This window comes from Thalia democratica, chromosome 2 (genome assembly GCF_965202585.1).
Source record: "Thalia democratica chromosome 2, ktThaDemo2.hap1.1, whole genome shotgun sequence".
NCBI classification, from domain to species: Eukaryota; Metazoa; Chordata; class Thaliacea; order Salpida; family Salpidae; genus Thalia; species Thalia democratica.
In genome coordinates this window covers 46,204,935-46,226,081 of record NC_139166.1, presented here as the reverse complement: position 1 = coordinate 46,226,081, position 21,147 = coordinate 46,204,935, and the positions used below count along the sequence as shown (strand labels likewise).

General features: G+C 25.6%; 1 protein-coding gene across 1 annotated transcript; it reads left to right on the top strand.

The window, feature by feature from the left end:
• Window positions 1-1,103: 1,103 nt before the first annotated feature.
• LOC145849571 (programmed cell death protein 6-like) lies at window positions 1,104-13,931 on the top strand. Its single transcript, XM_082954530.1, has 5 exons — window positions 1,104-1,356; window positions 5,563-5,698; window positions 9,500-9,658; window positions 13,072-13,181; window positions 13,306-13,931. Exons 1-5 carry the CDS (start codon window positions 1,147-1,149, stop codon window positions 13,405-13,407), a joined length of 717 nt encoding a protein of 238 aa, XP_082810656.1. The 5' UTR covers window positions 1,104-1,146; the 3' UTR covers window positions 13,408-13,931.
• The last annotated feature ends 7,216 nt before the right edge of the window (window positions 13,932-21,147 follow it).

Here is a 21,147-nt window from a genome sequence, read left to right as displayed (position 1 = left end):
GTGAATGAGATAGTAATTTTTCATGAGCATAAAGTTAATTTTATAGGCAAATATATAAATTTTTCAAAAAACATAAAACTTTAATGTCAATTATTTTCCTTATCTTAAAAGCTATCTAAATTTTTTTTTTATTTTAGAGAACACACCTTTGTCTTTAAAAAAAAAAAAAAATTGGTTTGGGGTTTGAATTATTTCATGGGGTTCCTCCAAAAATAAAGGGTTTTCTTTTTGATTATTATGGTATTAAAACCAAAATAAATATTTTTTATTTTCTTTTTTCTTCTATTTTCCTTAGTTTGCATGTTATTTAAACTCTTAGATGTTTATTTTATAAATAATGTTAATATCTTTTACGATTTGGCCCCAAAGCAATATGATGTATATTACACTATCATTTGCCTTGGCCATTTCCTAGATAAAAATTGATAAAAAGAAAAAAATCAATTAATAAGAATGTGAATTACAACAAACTTAATTAAATTATTTTAGTTTAATTAAATTTGTTGTAATTCACATTCTTATTAATTGTTTAATAATAATTGTTTTGTTGAAGAAAAAAGAAAACAAAAAAATATTTATTTTTGTTTTTAATACCATAATAATGAAAAAAAAAAAACCTTTATTTTTGGAGGGACCCCATGAAATAATTCAAACCCCAAACCAAACTTTTTTTTTTAAATTCAAAGACAAAGGTGTGTTCTCTAAAATAAAAAAAAATATTTTTAGATCTTTTAAGATAAGGAAAATAATTGACATTAAAGTTTTATGTTTTTTGAAAAATTTATAAATTTGCCTATAAAATTAACTTTATGCTCGTTAATTTTTCTCATATTGCCTAACTTTAGCATTATATATTTTTTTATTATTACAAATACAATTATAATTTTGTATTTAAGAATATAACTATCTCTTTAAAACAAAATAAAAATTAATTGGAGTTAAATTATGTCACCAAGGGATTTTTTTTGTAGTTGAAATAGGTAAATTTTAAAGGGGCAGGTAGAATTACACATGATATAACTTAATTGCTTGGTCTTTAAAAAACGTTTACCATTGTAGAGGGAAGAGAAAGACTGATGTTTTATCTACAATTAAAAAACCACTAATACAAAAAAATTTAACAGAATTTCTAAATTTGTCACAAAAATGTCTTACAACCAAGGTTATGGTCAACCACCTCATGGGTATGGACAACACCCTCCACCACAGCAAGGTTATGGACAACCTCCACCACAACAGGGTTATGGACAACCCCCTCAACAAGGTTATGGACATCCTCCTCAACAGCAGCATGCTTATGGGCAGCCTCATCAAGGATATGGTCAGCAGCCACATGGTTATCCACCACAACAGCAAGTTAGTTTTTTCAATAAAAAATGTACACAAAATATAAAAAGATCTTATAATATCTTGATGCATTGTTGTTTAACTTTTATTGGTTATAAGAAAACATGTAGTTTTATATCAACCAGTAGAGTTTTAAATTTCACCAAATTCTGAAGCAAACTTTCTAATTTAATATAAATTTGTTCAATTCTTTTTAACTATTTTAAACACTCTTCTTCTATAAAAAAGTTTTTTAAGACCAAAAAGTTATTGTTTTACCAAAAATATTAACTTTTAAAACTTTATACAAAATAAATATTTGTCTGTTAGCAACCAGTAAAAGGACATTTTAGAGCTTTATTTTACCACCTTAAATATTTTTTTTATAATTAAGGGTAAAAATTTGTTTAGTTTTTTATATTGTTGATTTTTTTTGAAATAACTTGTTCTTTTTAAAACATTTTTGCTTAAAAAGTTGAAGAATTCTCAGCTCTAGTTCAAAAATAAACATGTTTTAAAATAACAAATTGTGTTAAAATTTAAACAAATATTTATATTTATTTAAACAAAGACTATATTGTGAAACTAAACAAAATTTACTCAAAACATGTTCTCAACATAATTACAACTAATGTTTTTGATTCAGTAAACAAAGTTTTACTATATAAGCAGTTTTTCAGGAAGTAAATAAAAAAATTAAAACATTGTAAATAACATAAAAGAAAATATAGGCAAATGTCGATCATAGCCACAGCCTGGACTTTCATGTGTGGTGAGAAAAGCTCAAATTAACATAAAGCTTTGATCATACCACTTAGACTAGAATTGGGCAATGATTTTAGTCAGTGGGCAAGATGTAGAAATATTTAGTCCTTTGAGGGCCTGAGTTTTCTAATTTCATTGAGTTCATGAAAATTACTCAATTATCCAATTCATTTTGACAAACAACTAATTCTGTATGACCTTTTTTTACAACATCTATTGTAAGTTGTTTAAATTTTCCTATTAATTGTACCTGAGACATTTTTTGGCTTTTTATTTCAAATTGCAGAAAGTATCGTGAAGTTTAAACTTTGGTTTAGTGGGCTAGATTTACATGCTTGCGGGCCGCAGTTTTACCTTTTGTGGGCTGAATTCTGCTTGAATTTTTATAACTTTTGGAGGTGGGTCATTTTAATTTAGCAGGCTGGATCTGACCTGCAGGCTAAATGTTGATTACTTCTAATATAGATCTTCAGACCACAAACTTGAGTAAACAACAAATCGAATGTTTAAATGTGATATTTTAGTGATTGGTAACAGCAATTATTTTAAACAATTTTGTATGAAGTTTAAAAAGTTGTTTTTTTAGAAATATGATAATTTTAATTTCTTTTATTATTATTACTCATGTACAATTTTTTCACGTTTTCTATGCCTTAGAATAAGATTAAAGAGATAAAGTTATAAAAATTAAATCAAAACTATCTAAAGCCTTATATGTTTGTAATATAAGTCACAAAATGTAGTTTGTAAATGTATTTTTTATGCTAAATCTTAATGAAAAATTAATTTTTGATATTTAAACTTAAAAACTTAAAATCACATTTTTTATATTTTGAAAACATATAGGAATAATTTTAATAATTTAAAATTTTTAAATACTACAAAATTTTATATTTGTTCATATTTGTTAAGTATAAAGTATTATGAATACTTATATAAAAAGTTTTCAGCAGTAATAGCCCTGATTTAAATGAGCTTTTTTTTGGTGTATTTGTTAGTTAAAACTTTACAACTTACAGTTTTTCAGTTATTATATGCCTTTATGACTCATATGCCATTACACCGCTTGATACTTATATTGTTACTTTTATACCTGTGATAAAATTTTTGAGTAATAGCATCAATGTATAATACTTAACCAAGACTATGAATAACAAAAACTGTAAATAATTTTGTTTTACAGCTTCTTGATATTTATGTTAACATTAATTAATGTTTCATAAAAATTATATCTTTTTATCTATACCAGGTGAAAACACTTATAAAAAAATTCAGCTGCATTATTTGTTTTTAGCTAAAAACAAATACTGCAGGTAAAACAACTAATGCACGTAGAAGCAGCATCAACCTTTTTTATAATAAGTATTTTAAGTATGCTCATTTCTTGTCTGTGACTAAACTCCTGGCTATTTATGTTTGTTTCATTAAGTATTTGCTTTTATATATGTAGTTTAATTTTTTTAATTTCTAAAATACTAAAGATATTTTAACTAATCCACTGATAATCTAGTTAAGCGTAGAAGATTGCTAACCCTTGATACTGTGCGTAGCTGTTTAACTAACTTAACTGAGTTTTTGAATTTTATCAAAACTTTCTTGCTCAATTTAAATATTTACAAATTTGCTCAAACATTTAATTTATATACAAACTTCAGTATAAAAGACTAAAGCTTTACGGAAAGGGGTTGGTAGGCGTTTGTTAGTCGTGGCCAAAAAAAAAAAATCAGTTGGTGTTGCAGTCATAGTTTAAATTTTTACTCTTCATTCTTTTTTTTTTGCTTTTTTCTTCAAACTTCATAATATCTAGTGTAAGTTTCAAAAATTATAAAAGCTTGAATAAAAAAAAAATTAAGTTTATGATTGTTTACTGTTTTAAACTCTTGTTGGCTTGGGCTAGTTTAATGTAACTCCTGTTGATAGATTGCTTACTTCAAAAAGTAGTATCCCTGTAAAGATAAAACAAAGAAAAAAAGTAGTTTCTGAATACATATTGCAAACACAATTAAATTATAGTTTTGTTTTAGTGATCTTTGAAAGAATAGTTTAATTGTTAACTTTCATAAAATACTAAATAACATTTATTTACATAGTAGGTTTTAACGCTTATTTTGGTTAGAACATATTTATCTTTATCTTAATATTTTTCTTTCAAATTAATAAATTTAGTAAAAAAATGTTTGAATTTTAAAATATTGTAAAATGTTTATGAGATTTTGCTTTAGTTATACTTCAGATATTTTTGACTGTGATTCATGAGTTAATGTTGTTTTAGAAATTTTTGTTTTTAACAAGGTTAAAGTAATTTCAAAATTAAGATCAATATTTTAGGAAATTAAACTTTTCATTTGTGTTTTTGAAGTCATTTATTCAATTTTTTGTTATTTTTTTGTTAGCCACTATAGGCATCAAATCTTTAAAAAAGTTAGTTTATCTTACTAATAAAAGCTGAAAAAGTTTTTTCCAGGTAGTGACTGTTAAAAATAGCTTGAGATGTAATCAAATAAATTATACTAAAAAAAAAGAAGGTTTGTAATAAAGTTATCATTTTATAAGCTTTACTATGTACTAAAAGAAATTAAAAGTAGATTTAAGAATTTTATTGAAAAAACTCAATCTTAAATAATTTGCACAAGTTAATTTAAAGCAAAAAATAAGTTGTGGGGAAAATATTTCTGCTTGGCAGGTCAGTATCTTCCATGAACCATAGGTTTCATATACCTAGCTTAGTGCTTTAATGAAACATATATAGCTTTTTAAAATTACTTTAAATTATAAAATTATCTTTTCAAGTATAAAACAAACTATGATCATACAGGGTCGTTAAAAAACCTGGAATCCTGGAAAAACCTGGAATTTCGAACAAAAATCACTTAAAAGTCTTGAATTTAAAACTATTTTTACGTGTTACGTACCAAATCTTTGATTAGATACGAAAAATCTATCATAAAGATTTAAATTTTAGTTGTATTTAAAAAAACACATTTAAAGGGCTAGTATACTTTAAATACAGTCTGATTTGCGTGTTTGCTGAGTCAGCAATAAAAATTTTTTTTTTTTCATTTTGTTTTTAATCTTAATTATTATAAATTTGTTTTTTGATTAATTTCTAATATTTCTGGCTAAGGTGGGTTAGGGATAAGGGTATAAATAAAATTAATAAATTCTCACTCAGCAAGTTGGCAAATCAGACTGACCTTATAGTATACTATCCCATTTAAAGTAGCTTTTTTACAGTATCTTTAAATATTATTATACAATTTAAGACAGTTTTTTTTAACTTGAGTATAAGTTTATGCCAAAAATAAACCAAAAAACTTAGTTTTTAAATAAGTGTAAGAAATTAACAAAAAATTATGGCAACCCTGATCATAGAATTATTTTGAGGATGTATTCGTGAAGTTTTATGTAATTATATTTCTAGTTATACATATTTTTCAAAATTTTTTTTTTAGAAGTTTTTATTCTTTTTAGGCACCAAATCTGCAACAAATTTTTGCAAAAGTAGATAGAGATCGTAGTGGACAAATTTCTATAGTTGAGCTCCAACAAGCTTTGTCTAATGGTTCATGGAAACCTTTTAATCCTGAAACAGTACGACTAATGATTGGTTTGTCATTCTTTACTATATTATATATATATATATATTGAGAAAATATTGTTTTTAATTTTTTAAACAAGTTACTTTGCTGTGGTTTAATTTACAAATATTTATTAAGTAATAAAGTACAAATACAGTCTACAATCAATAGTTTGCACATAACATAAACGATGAAAATAAAGTTAATTAAATTAGCAGATTATTAAAATTTAATTTTTAAGTAGACCAATTTTTTCTTTAGGTGTTTTAAAGTAATTTAATTTTATTAATTTACAACAATACTTTAAAAGTCTCAATTAAAAAAGGCAACAAATAAAAAATTATAAAGTTTGTATTGGAAAATTGTAGTTTAGCTTGATAAGATAGCACTTATGTACATTTAAAAGAAGCCTTTCAATAGTTTTCTAAGATTAAATACTTGTAGACTTGAGTTTATTGTTAATTTATTTAACAAATCGAAGATAGTTGTAATAATATTACTCACTGGTTGTAAATTTTAAATTTAACGTTAAGTTTTTTTTTGTTCTATGGCTTGGCGTTAGTTACTGTCTCTTATTCAATTCGTTAATGAGCTCAACGATATTAAATAATGCAATTTGCAAATTTTAAGTTGTTGGCAAAGTGTTATGCTATGAAGTAGCGTTTTGTAGCATTTATGAACTAAATTGGTTTCACCTTTTCTTTATCACCACAAACTAAGTATTTTTGTACGCATTTTATAACACTCATTTTAGCTTTTCATCCTTAAATAAATTGGTACTTGTGTTTCTTATTAAACTGTATAGTTGTATCTTAAACTTTAACTATAGTTTAAAATTAAAATGTTTTAAACTTAGTTTTTGGTCAACTTAACCTACTTAAATTATAACATCTTAATCAATTTGAAAGTTGCAAATACTGTTTTAACTCTATATTTAGAATTTTAATCATTTTATTCTATGTTTTTTATCCTGTGTTTTTGTTTATATATATGTTTGATTTTTTTTCAATGCAATTAACTATGTAAGAGGTGATGGTATTATTAATAATTTTTAGAATATATTAAATGGTTTGTATTAGACAGAAATTTATTTTTAAAACCTTATTCATCATACTTAATTAGAAGTATGTAGTTAGCAATTTTGCATCTAAAAACTTATAACAGTTAACTATTTTATTTACATGTTTAGAGTAATTTAATAATCTATTTAACGGGTAGCTGTCAAATATGCACGAGGGCACAAAATTGCACGAAGATACTTCTATACGAAGACACTTTTGCACGAAGATAAAATTGCACAGTTGCATTTTTTTTTTTTTTGTAAATATTTATTTTAATTTTTTAATTTTATCTTTTATTATCATTGTTACCCCTAACCCTTACCCTCGGTCGGTAGCTTTTTTTCTTTTTAGTTTGTTTTAATTAATTTTTTTTATTAACTATTTTTATTAGATATTTTTTTATTTTACTATAACTGTTACCTCTAACCCTTACCCTCGGTCAATAATTTTTTTTTCTCTTTTTTATACCAATTTATCTTTTAAATTTTTTTTTTGATTTTTTTACTCTCATGCAAAAATGACCCTCCAAGCAAAATTGTCTTTGTGCAAATTTGTTTTAGTGCAAAAGTATTTTCGTGCAATTTTCTGCCCGCGTGCTATTTAGTAACCTCGTGAAATTTTGAACTATTCCTATATTTAACACAGTACATACTAACTTGTAAACTAATAATTTTATTAATCATACTATTTTGTCATTATTTTTTCTTGTATTATTAATTTTTAATTGCTCCCTAGCATTATTAGAAATACCAAAACAATGGAAAACATCTTATGTAATTCCAGTATACAAAAAAGGTATCAAACACGCCCCATAAAATTATAGGCCAATATCCCTAACCAGTATGTTTTCCTGATTTTTTGAACACATTATTTCTCAAAAAATATTTAATCACCTCTTCGACTTTAATTTATTAACACCAAAACAATTTGGCTTTGTTCCCCACTGATCATCAGGAATTCAACTATTGACATGTTTACATACTTGGTTAATAACTTACTTGAACAATGAACCAGTCACAGTGGTCTATACTGACATAAAAAAAGCTTTTGACTCTGTGTCACACAATAGATTATTAAAAATTTTGATTCAATATGGTTTTGATGATAACTTAGTCAATTGGTTAAACGAATTTTTAAATAATAGGTCACAAAGAGTACTCATTAACAACACATTATCAAATCTTCTGAAAATTCACAGTGGAGTACCACAAGTTTGAGTCATTGGTCCTCTTCTTTTTTAATTTACATCAACGATATTACTTTAAATACTCACATTCAAAGCGAAATAAGTCTATTTGCAGATGACTCAAAAGTATTTAGCAAGTCAGAAACTTCTTTACAATTAACATTAGATAATATTCACGAGTTGCTAAATACAATAAAACTTGATTTAAATCCAAAAAATGCCAAGTTCTTATCATCAATAAAAATAAACCCTTCCCTATTAACCTTTTAATTGATAAAACTAAAATACCAGCAGTAAATTTTTTTAAAGACTTCGGAATATATATATCTGAAAATCTAAAATGGAACGAACATGTAAATTACTTATATAAAATTACTTAAAATTCATCTTATGAAATACTTAAAAGTTTTAATACCAGTTCTGCTAGTATTCTTACTAAATTATTTAACTTCTACGCCCTAAATTGAATACAATACCCCAATATGGTCACCCTATTTAAAAAAAGACATTAGGATTGAGTCTGTGCAGAGAAATATAACCCGTTTTGTTTGTAATAGATGCAACATTTCAAATACCTCATACAAAGGTAGATTGGTAAAGCTCGGATTGGAGTCTCTAGAATATAGAAGATGGCAGTTTAAATTGATAACACTTTTTAAAATTGTTAATGGTAAATATAAATAATTTTTCAATCAGTTTTTTGTTTTATCTCAGACCAATTATAATTTGAGAGGAAATGATAAAAAATTAAATGTAAATAAAATTTTAATAACAGTCAGTGGCAAAATTCTTTTTTATGCAGAACAATAAATATGTGGAATATGTTACCGCAGGATGTGGTTTAGTGTGGGAGGGTGGAACATTTTCGATTAAAACTTAAAAAAATATATTTAATTTATATAAACACAAGTAAAATACAGTGATTATCGAATAAAAATTCATTTTAAAATATTAGTATAACTAAGAATATTTTTTCTTCCCTACGCCTTCTCCCTACAGATTATAAGTTGTTGTATATAGTTTTTGTAAATGTGTAATCTTTTATAGTCAATACATAAGTTTATACATGGGAATTTATTTTGTTTTTGTATATAAAATTTTTTTTTGTACATACTAAGTTGTATTTGATCATACAGGACTATGTGTTTGTAATTTTTTTACTTTGTTATGTTTAGTTTTTTAATTTTTATTGAATGTAATTTGTTTGTTTCTTTTTTCGTGTGTATTGTTTAAGCGGCTCAGGTTTTAATGCCCAAGACCATCTTTGCACAATAAACTCCAATAATAATAATAATGAAGTTATTTTATTAGAAATTTAATTTGGGTGTCTGAAATAAGTTTTTACTGAAAATATTTTTAACTTTTATAAAAAAATTAAATGCAAGTAGATCCTAAAATCGGTAATTTTTTTTTTGTTTTTTATTTTATAGAATAATTTTTGAATTAAATTTCTTGTACATGTTTCGAATACGTTAAAGGTTTAAAAAAGTTAGTTTTTAACTTTAAGGAATAAAAGCTTGTTTGAAACTACTGACTTGCTTCTTTTCAGTAAATTGATGTTTTTCAATTCTTTTTTAATTTAGGTATGTTTGACCACGACCACTCAGGATCAATTGGTTTTAATGAGTTTCAAGGTCTATGGAATTATGTGACTCAATGGCAAACTACTTTTAGGACTTATGATAGAGATAACAGTGGGTCAATTGATAAGAATGAATTAAAAACTGCATTGACTTCTTTTGGTATGTTTAATTTTGTTAAGCTATACACAATAATTATATTTTGAAGAAAGTCTACTGTATAGATATAAATGTTTATTTTTATTTTATTCAAAGATGTTTCTTAAATCATTTTACATGTATACAACTTAAAATAGAATTTTTTTACTGATAATTTTTTACTTGACTATTTTGTGTAAAAGTTAAGTTAGTCTAGTTACTCTAAATTGAAATATATGTGTTAAACATGCAATATAATTAGTTATTGTTACATTAAGTACTTTAATTACTTTGACAGTTAGATAATTTATTGTTTTTAAGATGTGATTAGTAAAAAATCCTTAAAATTTTTAATAAATAATTAACTTAAGGGCATAGGGGAGTACAACATTTTTTTTTACTAAAAGTAACATTGGATCTTATATGAAAGCTTGAAGTACAAACTACAAGCCAGTTTTTATAGAATTAAAAAATCTTATTTAGGTTTTGAGATATTGTAATTTTTATAAAAAGTTTCCGATACAAACATATGGACTGCAAATTTTTCGGGGTCAATTTTCTTGGAAATTATAAAAAACTGTAAATCTATCTTCTCCTTCATTTTTTGAGCTAGAGACCTCAAACTTTCAGGAAATGTTACTTTTATAGTTTAAAAGACTTTGAATGTTGGAGAATTAAAAAAAATAATATTTTTGTTTAAAAATACTAAAAAATTAAAATTTTAGATTAAAAAAAAACAAAAAATTAGGTGGTTTTTTTTTTTATAAAAATTTTATTTTTTAAAATAAATAAAAAAAATCCTGCATTAAATCTTTTTCTAACTTAATAATACATTTTCTGTTAAAATTTGAAGAAGATTGCTTGAAAAATGAAGGAGGAGATAGATTTTTAGTAAAATATTTTTTTTTTTTGCGTTTATAATTTGCGCCTTCCATTAGGAACCTATTGAGTTCACCGACTTTAATCGCTCATATCTCAAAAATTACTTTGAATATTTTCAAGCGGTAAAAAATATCTGATAGCCCAGGTAAAACTTTTTAAAATAAGATCAACTTGTAAAAATCAAGGTGAACCTCCCGTGCCCTTAAACTATTATGTTTTGTTAATAAAAAATTCCCTGAATAGGTGTTATTTGAAATTTTGTGAAAAATGTGTTTGAATAAACTTGTTGAAATATAAAATTAAAAAAAACTACCACGTTAAGTTGTTTGAGATATAGTAGTAACAACATTTTGATATGTTTTAATGAATTTCAATATAATATATCATAATTTAGAAACAACAAAACTTTTATTAGTATATAGAACAGCTTAAATCTGTTGAAATAAATATATAAGTTGCATTTTTAAATATATTGTGTTAAAAGACAAATCTTTAGCTTTTAATGCAAAATTTTATATTTATAAATTTTATGCTAAATAATTTATCACGGCAGTTTTCAAATAGTTAATTAAAAAAAAGAAAATTCAACAGTTCAATATATTTACACTTAATTATTTTGTAATAAAATACTTATTATTTTAGCATAATAAAACATAGTGTACATAAGAAAAATAGTGTACACTAAAAACATGTTTTTTAATTAAGAGAGTTTTTATAACAGCTTTTTCGTAAAACTATATATTTTTTAACGATCATGATATTTTTGTTTTAAAATTAAAGAAAGTAAATTTACATATGCAAATAAAAGAGGTAATAATTATTATTTCTAACTTAAATTTGAATTTTAACGCAATGAAGATATTAGTGATGTTTCAACAAATTATAGTAAGGTAATTTGTGTATATGTTGGTTTCATAACAAATATGTTTATCATATCAAATTTTTTTTAACTGTAAAAGTTTAAATTGAAATTTTAACTATAAAAACAAGTTTACAATATATGTGTATGATATCCGGTAGCAAATATTATGATTTATTTACCTAGTTTTAATTTCAAAACTTTACAAGCTATATGACTTGAAGTGGTGTCAATTATTTATTCTAAACATTATGTTAAATTGTTTATTAAACGACAAAAAAGCGCTCAAAAGCTTCGTTTAAGGACATGATGTATAAAAAAAAACTCTTGGTTATAGAGTCCTACACTACAGATACAGTTGTATTGTTTAGGATTAATTTATATTTTTTGGTCACTCTTTATACTCTTTGTATAACATTTTGTAGAATTTTATTACTTAATAGTTACAATTCAACTTATAACTGAAGGTTTTATACATTGTTTCCAAAAGTGGGCATATGCAAATCTTAATGGAATTTTTTCAGTGTTCATTGATTTTTTTTTTCTTAGAAAACTTTCTATCTCTGAATGATTTAGACAGTTTTTTGTTTTTAACAAATAGTAATTAGTTTAGAGCATTTATGATCAAGATTGCATAAATTTCAGTGTTAATGGTAAAGTGATTTGTTTTTGAAAATAAAATAATGTCCATTTTTTACAACAAAAAAAATCGTTGCACAATCAAATATTTTATGTACTATATATGTATATATATATATATACCACAGATGATTTGTGTTAAAACTTTAATCCGACATTTTGTTAATATTGTTGAATGATTATTTGTGGTTTCTGTATCTTTGTTTTTAGGTATATCCTTTGGAATTAAGTACTGTTTTGTTGTTTTATTTTATGTTATTGTTGCTCTATATTCAACAATATTAACAAAAGATATACAGCAGAACTGGCAAACTACATTTGGAGTTTAAAAGATAATAATACAGACTACAAAATTAAATTAGAAGTATTAAACAGGATAATATCAAAATTCAATACTAAATTCGGCTGCAAACTTTGTAACTTAGAAAAAATAGAAATTGATAAATCGGACAAAAACATAACACTAAACAAGAAAAGCAGAATACAAAATATATGCATTCATTAAATTAAAACTAACAAAATATTAAATTAAAGTAAAATTAAGCCGCAAACACGAATAGTTTAAAACACTTTCCGATATAGTTTAGAATTTTTTTTAATACAGTTAAAAACTTTTTCTAATACCCTTTTTCCAAACTTTTCAAAATGCATAAATTCTTAATTTAACAAGATCAGCGTAGTTTTTCAAACTCAGCTTACTGTACTATAAACTTCATTAATGCTACGTCATAATAATTATAAAATTTTCAAATTCTAAATTTATGTTTAATATTATAAATAAACTTAAGCTTACTGATGAGTTTATTAGGTTATATATCTCATATACGAAACGGTCGTATAAACTATTTTTTCTTATTTAATCAAAAAAATAAATATATATACATTTGTATATATTCTTCTAAAATCTAAAGCCATAAAGCAATGAAGTTCATTTTGATTTTTATAGGAATTCTAATTGAGTCGATAATTTTTGAATTATTACCCATTAATTAAGCTAGTAACATTTGATTGTTTAGTATTTCAAATAAGCATTTTGATAAAAATACAAATTATTCAGGTTACCGTTTATCTGATACTTTCTACACCATGCTCATTAGAAAGTTTGACAGAACTAATAAAGGAACTGTTGCTTTTGACGATTTCATTCAGTGTTGCGTAGTTTTGCAGGTATGTTAAAATAAACTATACTGTGTATTAAAATACAGAAAAAGTAACACAAAAAGTGAAATGTTGGTTTCCTTACTTTTATGATATGGTATTATTATTATTCATAATATAATTTATTTTTCAGACTTTAACCAACTCCTTCAGACAAAAGGACACCAGCCAAAACGGAGTAATAAATGTTTCATATGAAGAGTTTTTGACTATGGTATTTAGTGTGAGGTCATAAGACAAAGTCGAAAAGTGTATTCCAATTATTTTAAGTTAATCGAGTGTATTATTCAGTTGACTTCGGATGAAAGTATTTTTGCTTTTCTATAATGTCAATTCTGTCATTCTCTTATATAATTTTTGTGTACTTAATTATTTTAAACTAACAATAATTACATAACATACGTATTAATGTAGTTTTGAAAACCTTAAAACTTTTTAGTTAACAAAATTAACTGACCAAGTAATTAAATGCCCTTTATATTTATTAGTTGTTTTAAAATTTTAGTAATTATTAATCTGTTACAATAATTTAATGAAAAAAATTGAAGCATTTGTTAAAACTTGGGAAGTTCAGTGAAATTAACTAAGTGTCAAAGTATTTTTTACTAATAATGTTAATTGGATTCTTTCTGTTATTGGAAAAAAATATGTTATTCAAAAAAAACCATTTGAAAGTTATTATTTTGTATTTTTCGATTTTATAATTTTGTTTATACCTTCAAGATTCAATAAACATAAGATTATATGAAAATAGTGAAAATTTTCAAAACTAATACTAAAAATTATGATAATTATGATGTATTTACTCAAAACAACTGTTAAATTCATAGTTAAAATGAGATTTAAAACATGGAATGCATTCGTTCTTCAGTAGCTCTGAAACTTTCTATTATCAATTAAACTAAATTTTATAATTTTGATATTCAATTTATGTAGTTAGCTTATATTATACAAAAATCTAAGACAGTTAGCTTATATTTAAGGGCAGTATGATTATTTTAGTTTAGGAATCTTTAAACTTATGTTTGGGCAACATACGGTTCGCCAAGAAGAAACCTCTAATCTACGACGTATTTCGTAAGCGATACTAATAAAATTGACATTTTTTAACTATTTTTAAATTATGCATTCTATTTAGTACCAAGTTAATGCCTATTAACTGTAAACTTCAAATACTTGTAGTAATTGATTGATTATATTTTTATTATCATTTAAAATTATGCAGCACGCAAACGACTTAACAACTCCGGCCTGTCAAAGATAGTGATGTACCGGACCCACAATTTCGGGTCCGGCCGGACCCGGATCCGGACTTTTTTTTCAAACTAGAATCCGGCCGGAACCGGATCCGGACTTTTTTTTCAAATTAGAATCCGGCCGGAACCGGACCCGGACTTTTTTTTCAAATTAGAATCCGGCCGGAACCGGATCCGGACTTTTTTTTCAAATTAGAATCCGGCCGGATCCGGATATCAGACAAAAATGGCAATATCCGGCCGGACCCGGATAGTGAGTCCGGTACATCACTAGAATAAACTAGCCTGAGTCAGAATGAGGTTTTTAAAAACTGAAGAAAAGAACTTTAATCTAATAATAAGTAGAACAGCTAGCCACAAGGTTTACAAATTTAGATGTTATTTACAATAAAAAATCTGAAATCAAGTTCATGAACAAAATACACTAGAAAATTACAAAATATTGAAAACTGGATCAGCTCAAACTCATTCAAAATCTAAAAGAAAACTAGCCTGAGTTTTTATAAAAAAACTAAACTAGCCTGAGGCAGTCAAAGATTTTCTAAAATTCCCAAAAAATTTCAAACTAGCAGGGTTGCCACTGTTTAAGTCAATAAAACTAGCTAGAGTGAGTATAAACAAGCCTGAGTCAGAATGAGGTTTTTAAAAACTGAAAAATTACTTTATTCTAATAATCAGTAGAACAGCTAGCAAAGGTTGACAATTTGGTAGTAAAGTTGTGGACTGATTGTGGTACACTTAACTTATTAGTACTACCCATCATAATTAAATCCTACCTTATTTAATTAATATCTAACAAATACTAAATTCTAACTGAGACTGCTTTCTATAATCAGACACGACAGTTTTGAGTGATGAATCTTTTATATAAAACACAACAAGAAATACTAGCAAATACAAAATTATTAATTACTTTGGTAACACTTTAAAAACTGGAAGCTATTTAAATCTATATCAAAAGACTTAAAACAAAAAACTAAAAATTAAATAAAACTTTTAGTAAACAAGAAACTGTAAAATTTTTATAAAACAATTAATCTATAAACCTGGCTTAAATATTTAAACAATTTAACACCTGTTGAAATATTCACTTTTAAGACAAAACACCACTACTTACAATAAGCACTCGCAAAAACGTTCAAGATATTTTGTTGCTTCAAGCTACACACCAAACTAACTAACTGCTTACATATAAACTGCCTGTCATGTTCTGATGTTTTGTTGCATCAGTATTTAGTTTGAAACATTTCGTCATATGATTCTCATTGACTCGTACATTCAACCGTATTAACTCTAAATATTCTCTGAGCTCGACTTTAAACAATAAATAATGCAAGTATTCATTCCAAAGTTTTCAATTTTACAACATATGTAAAGAGTTACATTTCATGAAATGTGTATTTATAGTTTAAATGTAAACAAATGTAAATTAGTCACGTGTACAAAATAAGCCTATCACGGTAGGTGTTTAATTTTAACTGATGAAAATGAATCTTATTAATTTTCACAGGGTTTGTTTTTGAAAAAATACTTTTCAGTATGCTCTTTTTTACTAACTAGATCCGGGTCCGGCCGGATCTCTGTTAGGATCCGGCCGGACCCGGATCCGGACTTTTTTTTCAAATTAGAATCCGGCCGGAACCGGACCCGGACTTTTTTTCCAATTAGAATCCGGCCGGAACCGGATCCGGACTTTTTTTTCAAATTAGAGTCCGGCCGGATCCGGATATCAGACAAAAATGGCAATATCCGGCCGGACCCGGATAGTGAGTCCGGTACATCACTAGTCAAAGACTTTACTTAGTATACCCAGCCTGTCGAATAATAAAATTGCCTACCCCAATTTAAATGTCAAGAACTAATGTTAAGAAGCATAAATTCTATTGGTTAAAAAAATGCACATTAACCTAGGTACAAATAACTATTCAATAAATAAAATCTAAAGTTATTTTCTAAATTTTTCTTTTTTAGTGACCCTCAAACATAAATAAAAAATTTTATAGAATTTAACAGAGGTTTCAGTTAAATAAAAATAAATGTCACGTAGTTAATTAATTTTTATTGCTAAAAACTTAAATTTTTAATTCTGTTACAAAATTAGAATACTCGAAAACTTAATTTCAGTGTAAAGTTAGTTTGTAAAAATAAAGTTACTGGTATTTTTAGATATGCAGTAAATAAAATACACTTTAAAAATCGTTTGTGTATTTGAATAGCTAAATTATAATAAGAATTTCAAACGGAACATGTCTCAAAAAATAAGTTGAAATTAAAAACAAAAGGTCGAAATAGTAACAGTTACAATGGTAAAAAAAAGTTGAAGGAGAATTTTGATTGCTAATAACAATCATGTTTTAGTAAGTTTAAAGAAATAATTATATATATCTCCATCATAGTTTGAAAGTTGAAAATTTAATCAGAAGGTCGATTAAAAAAAACATTTTAAATTAAATTTCATAGCATTTTATATCGTCGTGTACCCAAAAAAGTAAAGTTAAAAAGTTTTCCATCATCTTAAGAAATATGCTTAAAGTCACACATAGATGATTATGTTAAACACACTCAGTAGGTAATTATAAGTAGATTAAATAAGTAATTTTGAAATTTCAAAGTAGACATGTCTCAAAAACTAAGTTGAAAATAAGAACAAAATATGTAAAAAGGTTAAGATTAATAGAATATACTATAGTAAGAAAGCTAAAGATAATTTCAATTGTTAATAATAACCATATTTTAATACATATATATATATAAACTTATTATACATTTTTATATATTTATATTTAAAATTACATAATTTCATTCACATATATTGAATAAGTTGTAAAAAATAAAGTACAGTAACCTCTCGCATGTTTACGCACTCGTGACGTTACGCACTCTCGTTTAGTTACGCATTTTAGAATTTTAAAAATTCAGATAATAAAAATTTTAATTTTTTTAATAATGCTCAAATTAGGTTTATTGTATATTTTTAGCTTAAAATATGTTTCTAAATGCTAACTCACCTCTCTTTATCTTTAGACTTTGTAAACTAATGTTCTTTGACTAATTGATGAACATTTACAGTTATAACTCAGTATATCAGAAATTTTGTTAGCAATAAGAGATTAAATTAAGGTTTATCCTTATGTGGGCAAATGTCAAACTAAAAAAAGTTGTAGTAACATAAACAGTTTTTATTAAACATTTTTCTTATATATTATTGTTCAAAAGAAGAAATCCATTAAGCACCAAATGCATGTTTTAAAGACTATAGAAACAGATTTTAATATAGAAATCACACTATTTCTTAGTTGTAAACAAATGCATAATTATAAATTTAATTTGCTAAGTACAATATAATATAAATGTTAAGTATCAAATAAGTCACATTAAATAAAGATTAAGATAAAATCTACTTGCTACAAAATTATTAAAATTTTTCTACAATTATTATCATTTCATATAAATTTAAATCCTTTTTTTTAATATACATATAGTTTTACATTTTGTTTTCATATATATAAATAAAGTAAACAAATTGTAAAAAGTGGTAAGTCCCCAGTCTGCTTTTAACCAGAAGCAATATCAAAAAACAGCCATTATAGTAAGAATATTTGGTACCTCTCGTATCTTTACGCATTTTTTCTGTGGACACAATGTGCGTAAATAAGCGAGAGGTTACTGTAAATGTCTGTGGAAGCTGAAATCAAAGCCTTGATTGAACTGTTGAAAGAAAATTTGATGCATTAGGATGTAAACAAGACAATGAATTCAATTCACTCCAGGCTGATATTTGTAGATTAAAAACTGAGTATAATGAAAAAAGTAAGAGTATTGTTGAAATTTAGAATGATGACAAATATGTGATGTTTAGTAACAGAGTTATTTACTTAGAAGAAAAAATCACAGAGTTATAAAGAAGTTTTTTGGAATTTAAAACAGAGTTTTCTTGAAAATTTTAAATCAAAGTTTTCTACATATGTTGATGCAATGGAAACAATGTAACCAAAATACTTTTTTTTTCCAAAATCGATACTAAAATTAACAGTTTTGAAGCAACTTATGCCGATATTGTCAAAAACAAGCCAGTTGAAGTTCTTACCGACATAAGCAGTAAACTTGATGTTGTTAAAGATAAAATAGATGCTGATAACGAACAAAAACAGATTGAAAATAAAAGACTAAATATAATCGTTTTTAAAATTACTGAAAATAAAGGTGTTCCTTTACAGGGTCAATTTGATAGATGCAAGAAAGATTTCAAAGTCCTACAAGAAGTGTTAGGTGAATATAAAATCGAAAAACACGAACTAAAATCCCTATACACTCAGTGACACTAAAGCTAAAGAAAGACTAATTAAGCTGAGAAATCTCAAGCATGTGACACATGAATTTGAAATCAAAATATACATAAATCAGGATCGAACCATTGAACAACTGAAAATGTTTAAGAAGCTACGAGAAGAATTAAAAAGAAAACAAGCTATGGCAGAACAAAATAATCTCAACATAAGATATGTGATAAAGAACAATAAGATAGTGGAAGCTACAAATCATCTTTTTCGATTCGACACCCAGAAACTCTGGGATTAATAAGACAGACTGTAAGTCAGACGTTTTAAATTTTAATAAAAAACTTAATCTGTCTGCTAGTTTTGATAAGACTAACCAGTCTTCTTTAAATAGTTATATTAATAGTAATTTAAAGATTTTTTAAACTAATATGCGATCTGTTTTAAATAAAATTGATATTTTAGAAAATTATTTATATACGAAAGATATTGACTTTTTTAACTGAAACATGATTGACTCCTAAAGTCAACGATGCCGTTATTTGTACTCGTAATTATAATATTGTCCGAAACGATAGGATAAGTAGGGGTGGAGGTGTTGCAGTTCTTTACAAAGATTCCTTTAAAGTTTTTAGTGTTAAAAAAGATTTAAACTTGATTAATACCCTTGGTTTTGAATATTTATGTATAGATGTGATTTAAAAAAAGACTAAACTAAGATTTTTGTGTATCTACCTTCCTCCACTGGCTGCAAAATGCGCCCCAACTGTTAAAAATGTAATAAACTGATTAAGTTGTTTTTGCCGGATAGCTATTCTTTTTTTATTCTTGGGGATTTCAATCTGCCAAACATAAACTGGAGAATTCCTTATACAAGCTGTAATGAATCCCATGAACTTTTTCTTGATTTATGCACAGATAATTTTTTAACTCAATTAATTGAAAAACATACTCGATTTATTAATTTGCAACCATTTTGGTTTAGATAAAATAACATCTCTTTTAACTAGTTTCCCATTAACAACCACGTGTGACCACAACTTGATCTCATTTAACATTAAAACTGAAAGTCAAAAAATATCTAATTTTAAAAAGTTTCATATAATTTTGAAAAGGCTGATTTTAAAAATATTAACAAATACTTGTCAAACATTGATTGGATTCATTATTTAATAAATCAAAAAATCTCCAACACTTTTATGACTTCAAACTTCAATTAAACTCTTTATTCCACCTTATCCTAAAAATGACAAATGCAAAAAATATCCATCTAACATTAAAAAATTATTAAAAGAAAAACTTATTCATTACAAAAAAAGTAAGAAAATAAATCATTCTCCAAAGACTATTAAATTAAATCAAAAGAATATGAATTAGCTGCCAAAAATAAAATTTAGAATATGAAAAATACTTCTGCACTAACCCAAATTAAAAAAGTTTTATAGCTTCGTTAAATCTAAACTTAAATTAAATACTTCATTGCCTACCCTATTTGATCACCATAAAAACAAAACAGTAATTTCAGATTTTGAAAGAGCCACACTTTTCAATAAAAATTTTCAAAATGTATTTAAACAAGATCAAAATCATCAAAGTTTTAAGCAACCAAAAAGAAATGCAGTTAAATGAAAAGTTTTATCATAAGTTATGAAGACATTAACACATCGACGGAGCACCTTAAAGACAAAATTATTAGAACGCCAGAGAAAACTCCACCTTATTTTATTAAGCATACTAGTCCATCATTAGTTTTTCCTTTATAATTAATTTTTAATTGCTCCCTAGCATTGTCAGAAATACCTAAAGAATGGAAAACATCTTATGTAATTCCAGTATACAAAAAAAGGTATAAAACACGACAAATAAAATTATAGTCCAATATCCTTAACCGGTACGTTTTCCCGAATTTTTGAACACATTATTTCCCAAAAAATATTTAATCACCTCTTCGACTTTAATTTATTAACACCAAAACAATTTGGCTTTGTTCCCCACTGATCATCAGGAATTCAACTATTGACATGCTTACATACTTGGTTAATAACTTACTTGAACAATGAATCAGTCACAGTGGTCTATACTGACATAAAAAAAGCTTTTGACTCTGTGACACACATTAGATTGTTACAAATTATGACTCAATATGGTTTTGATGATAACTTAGTCAATTGGTTAAGCAAATCTTTAAATAGTTGGACACAAAGTGTACTTATTAACAACACATTATCAGATCCTCTGAAAATTCACAGTGGAGTACCACAAGTTTGAGTCATTGGTCCTCTTCTTTTTTAATTTACATCAACGATATTACTTTAAATACTCACATTCAAAGCGAAATAAGTCTATTTGCAGATGGCGCAAAAGTATTTAGCAAGTCAGAAACTTCTTTACAATTAACATTAGATAATATTCACGAGTTGCTAAATACAATAAAACTTGATT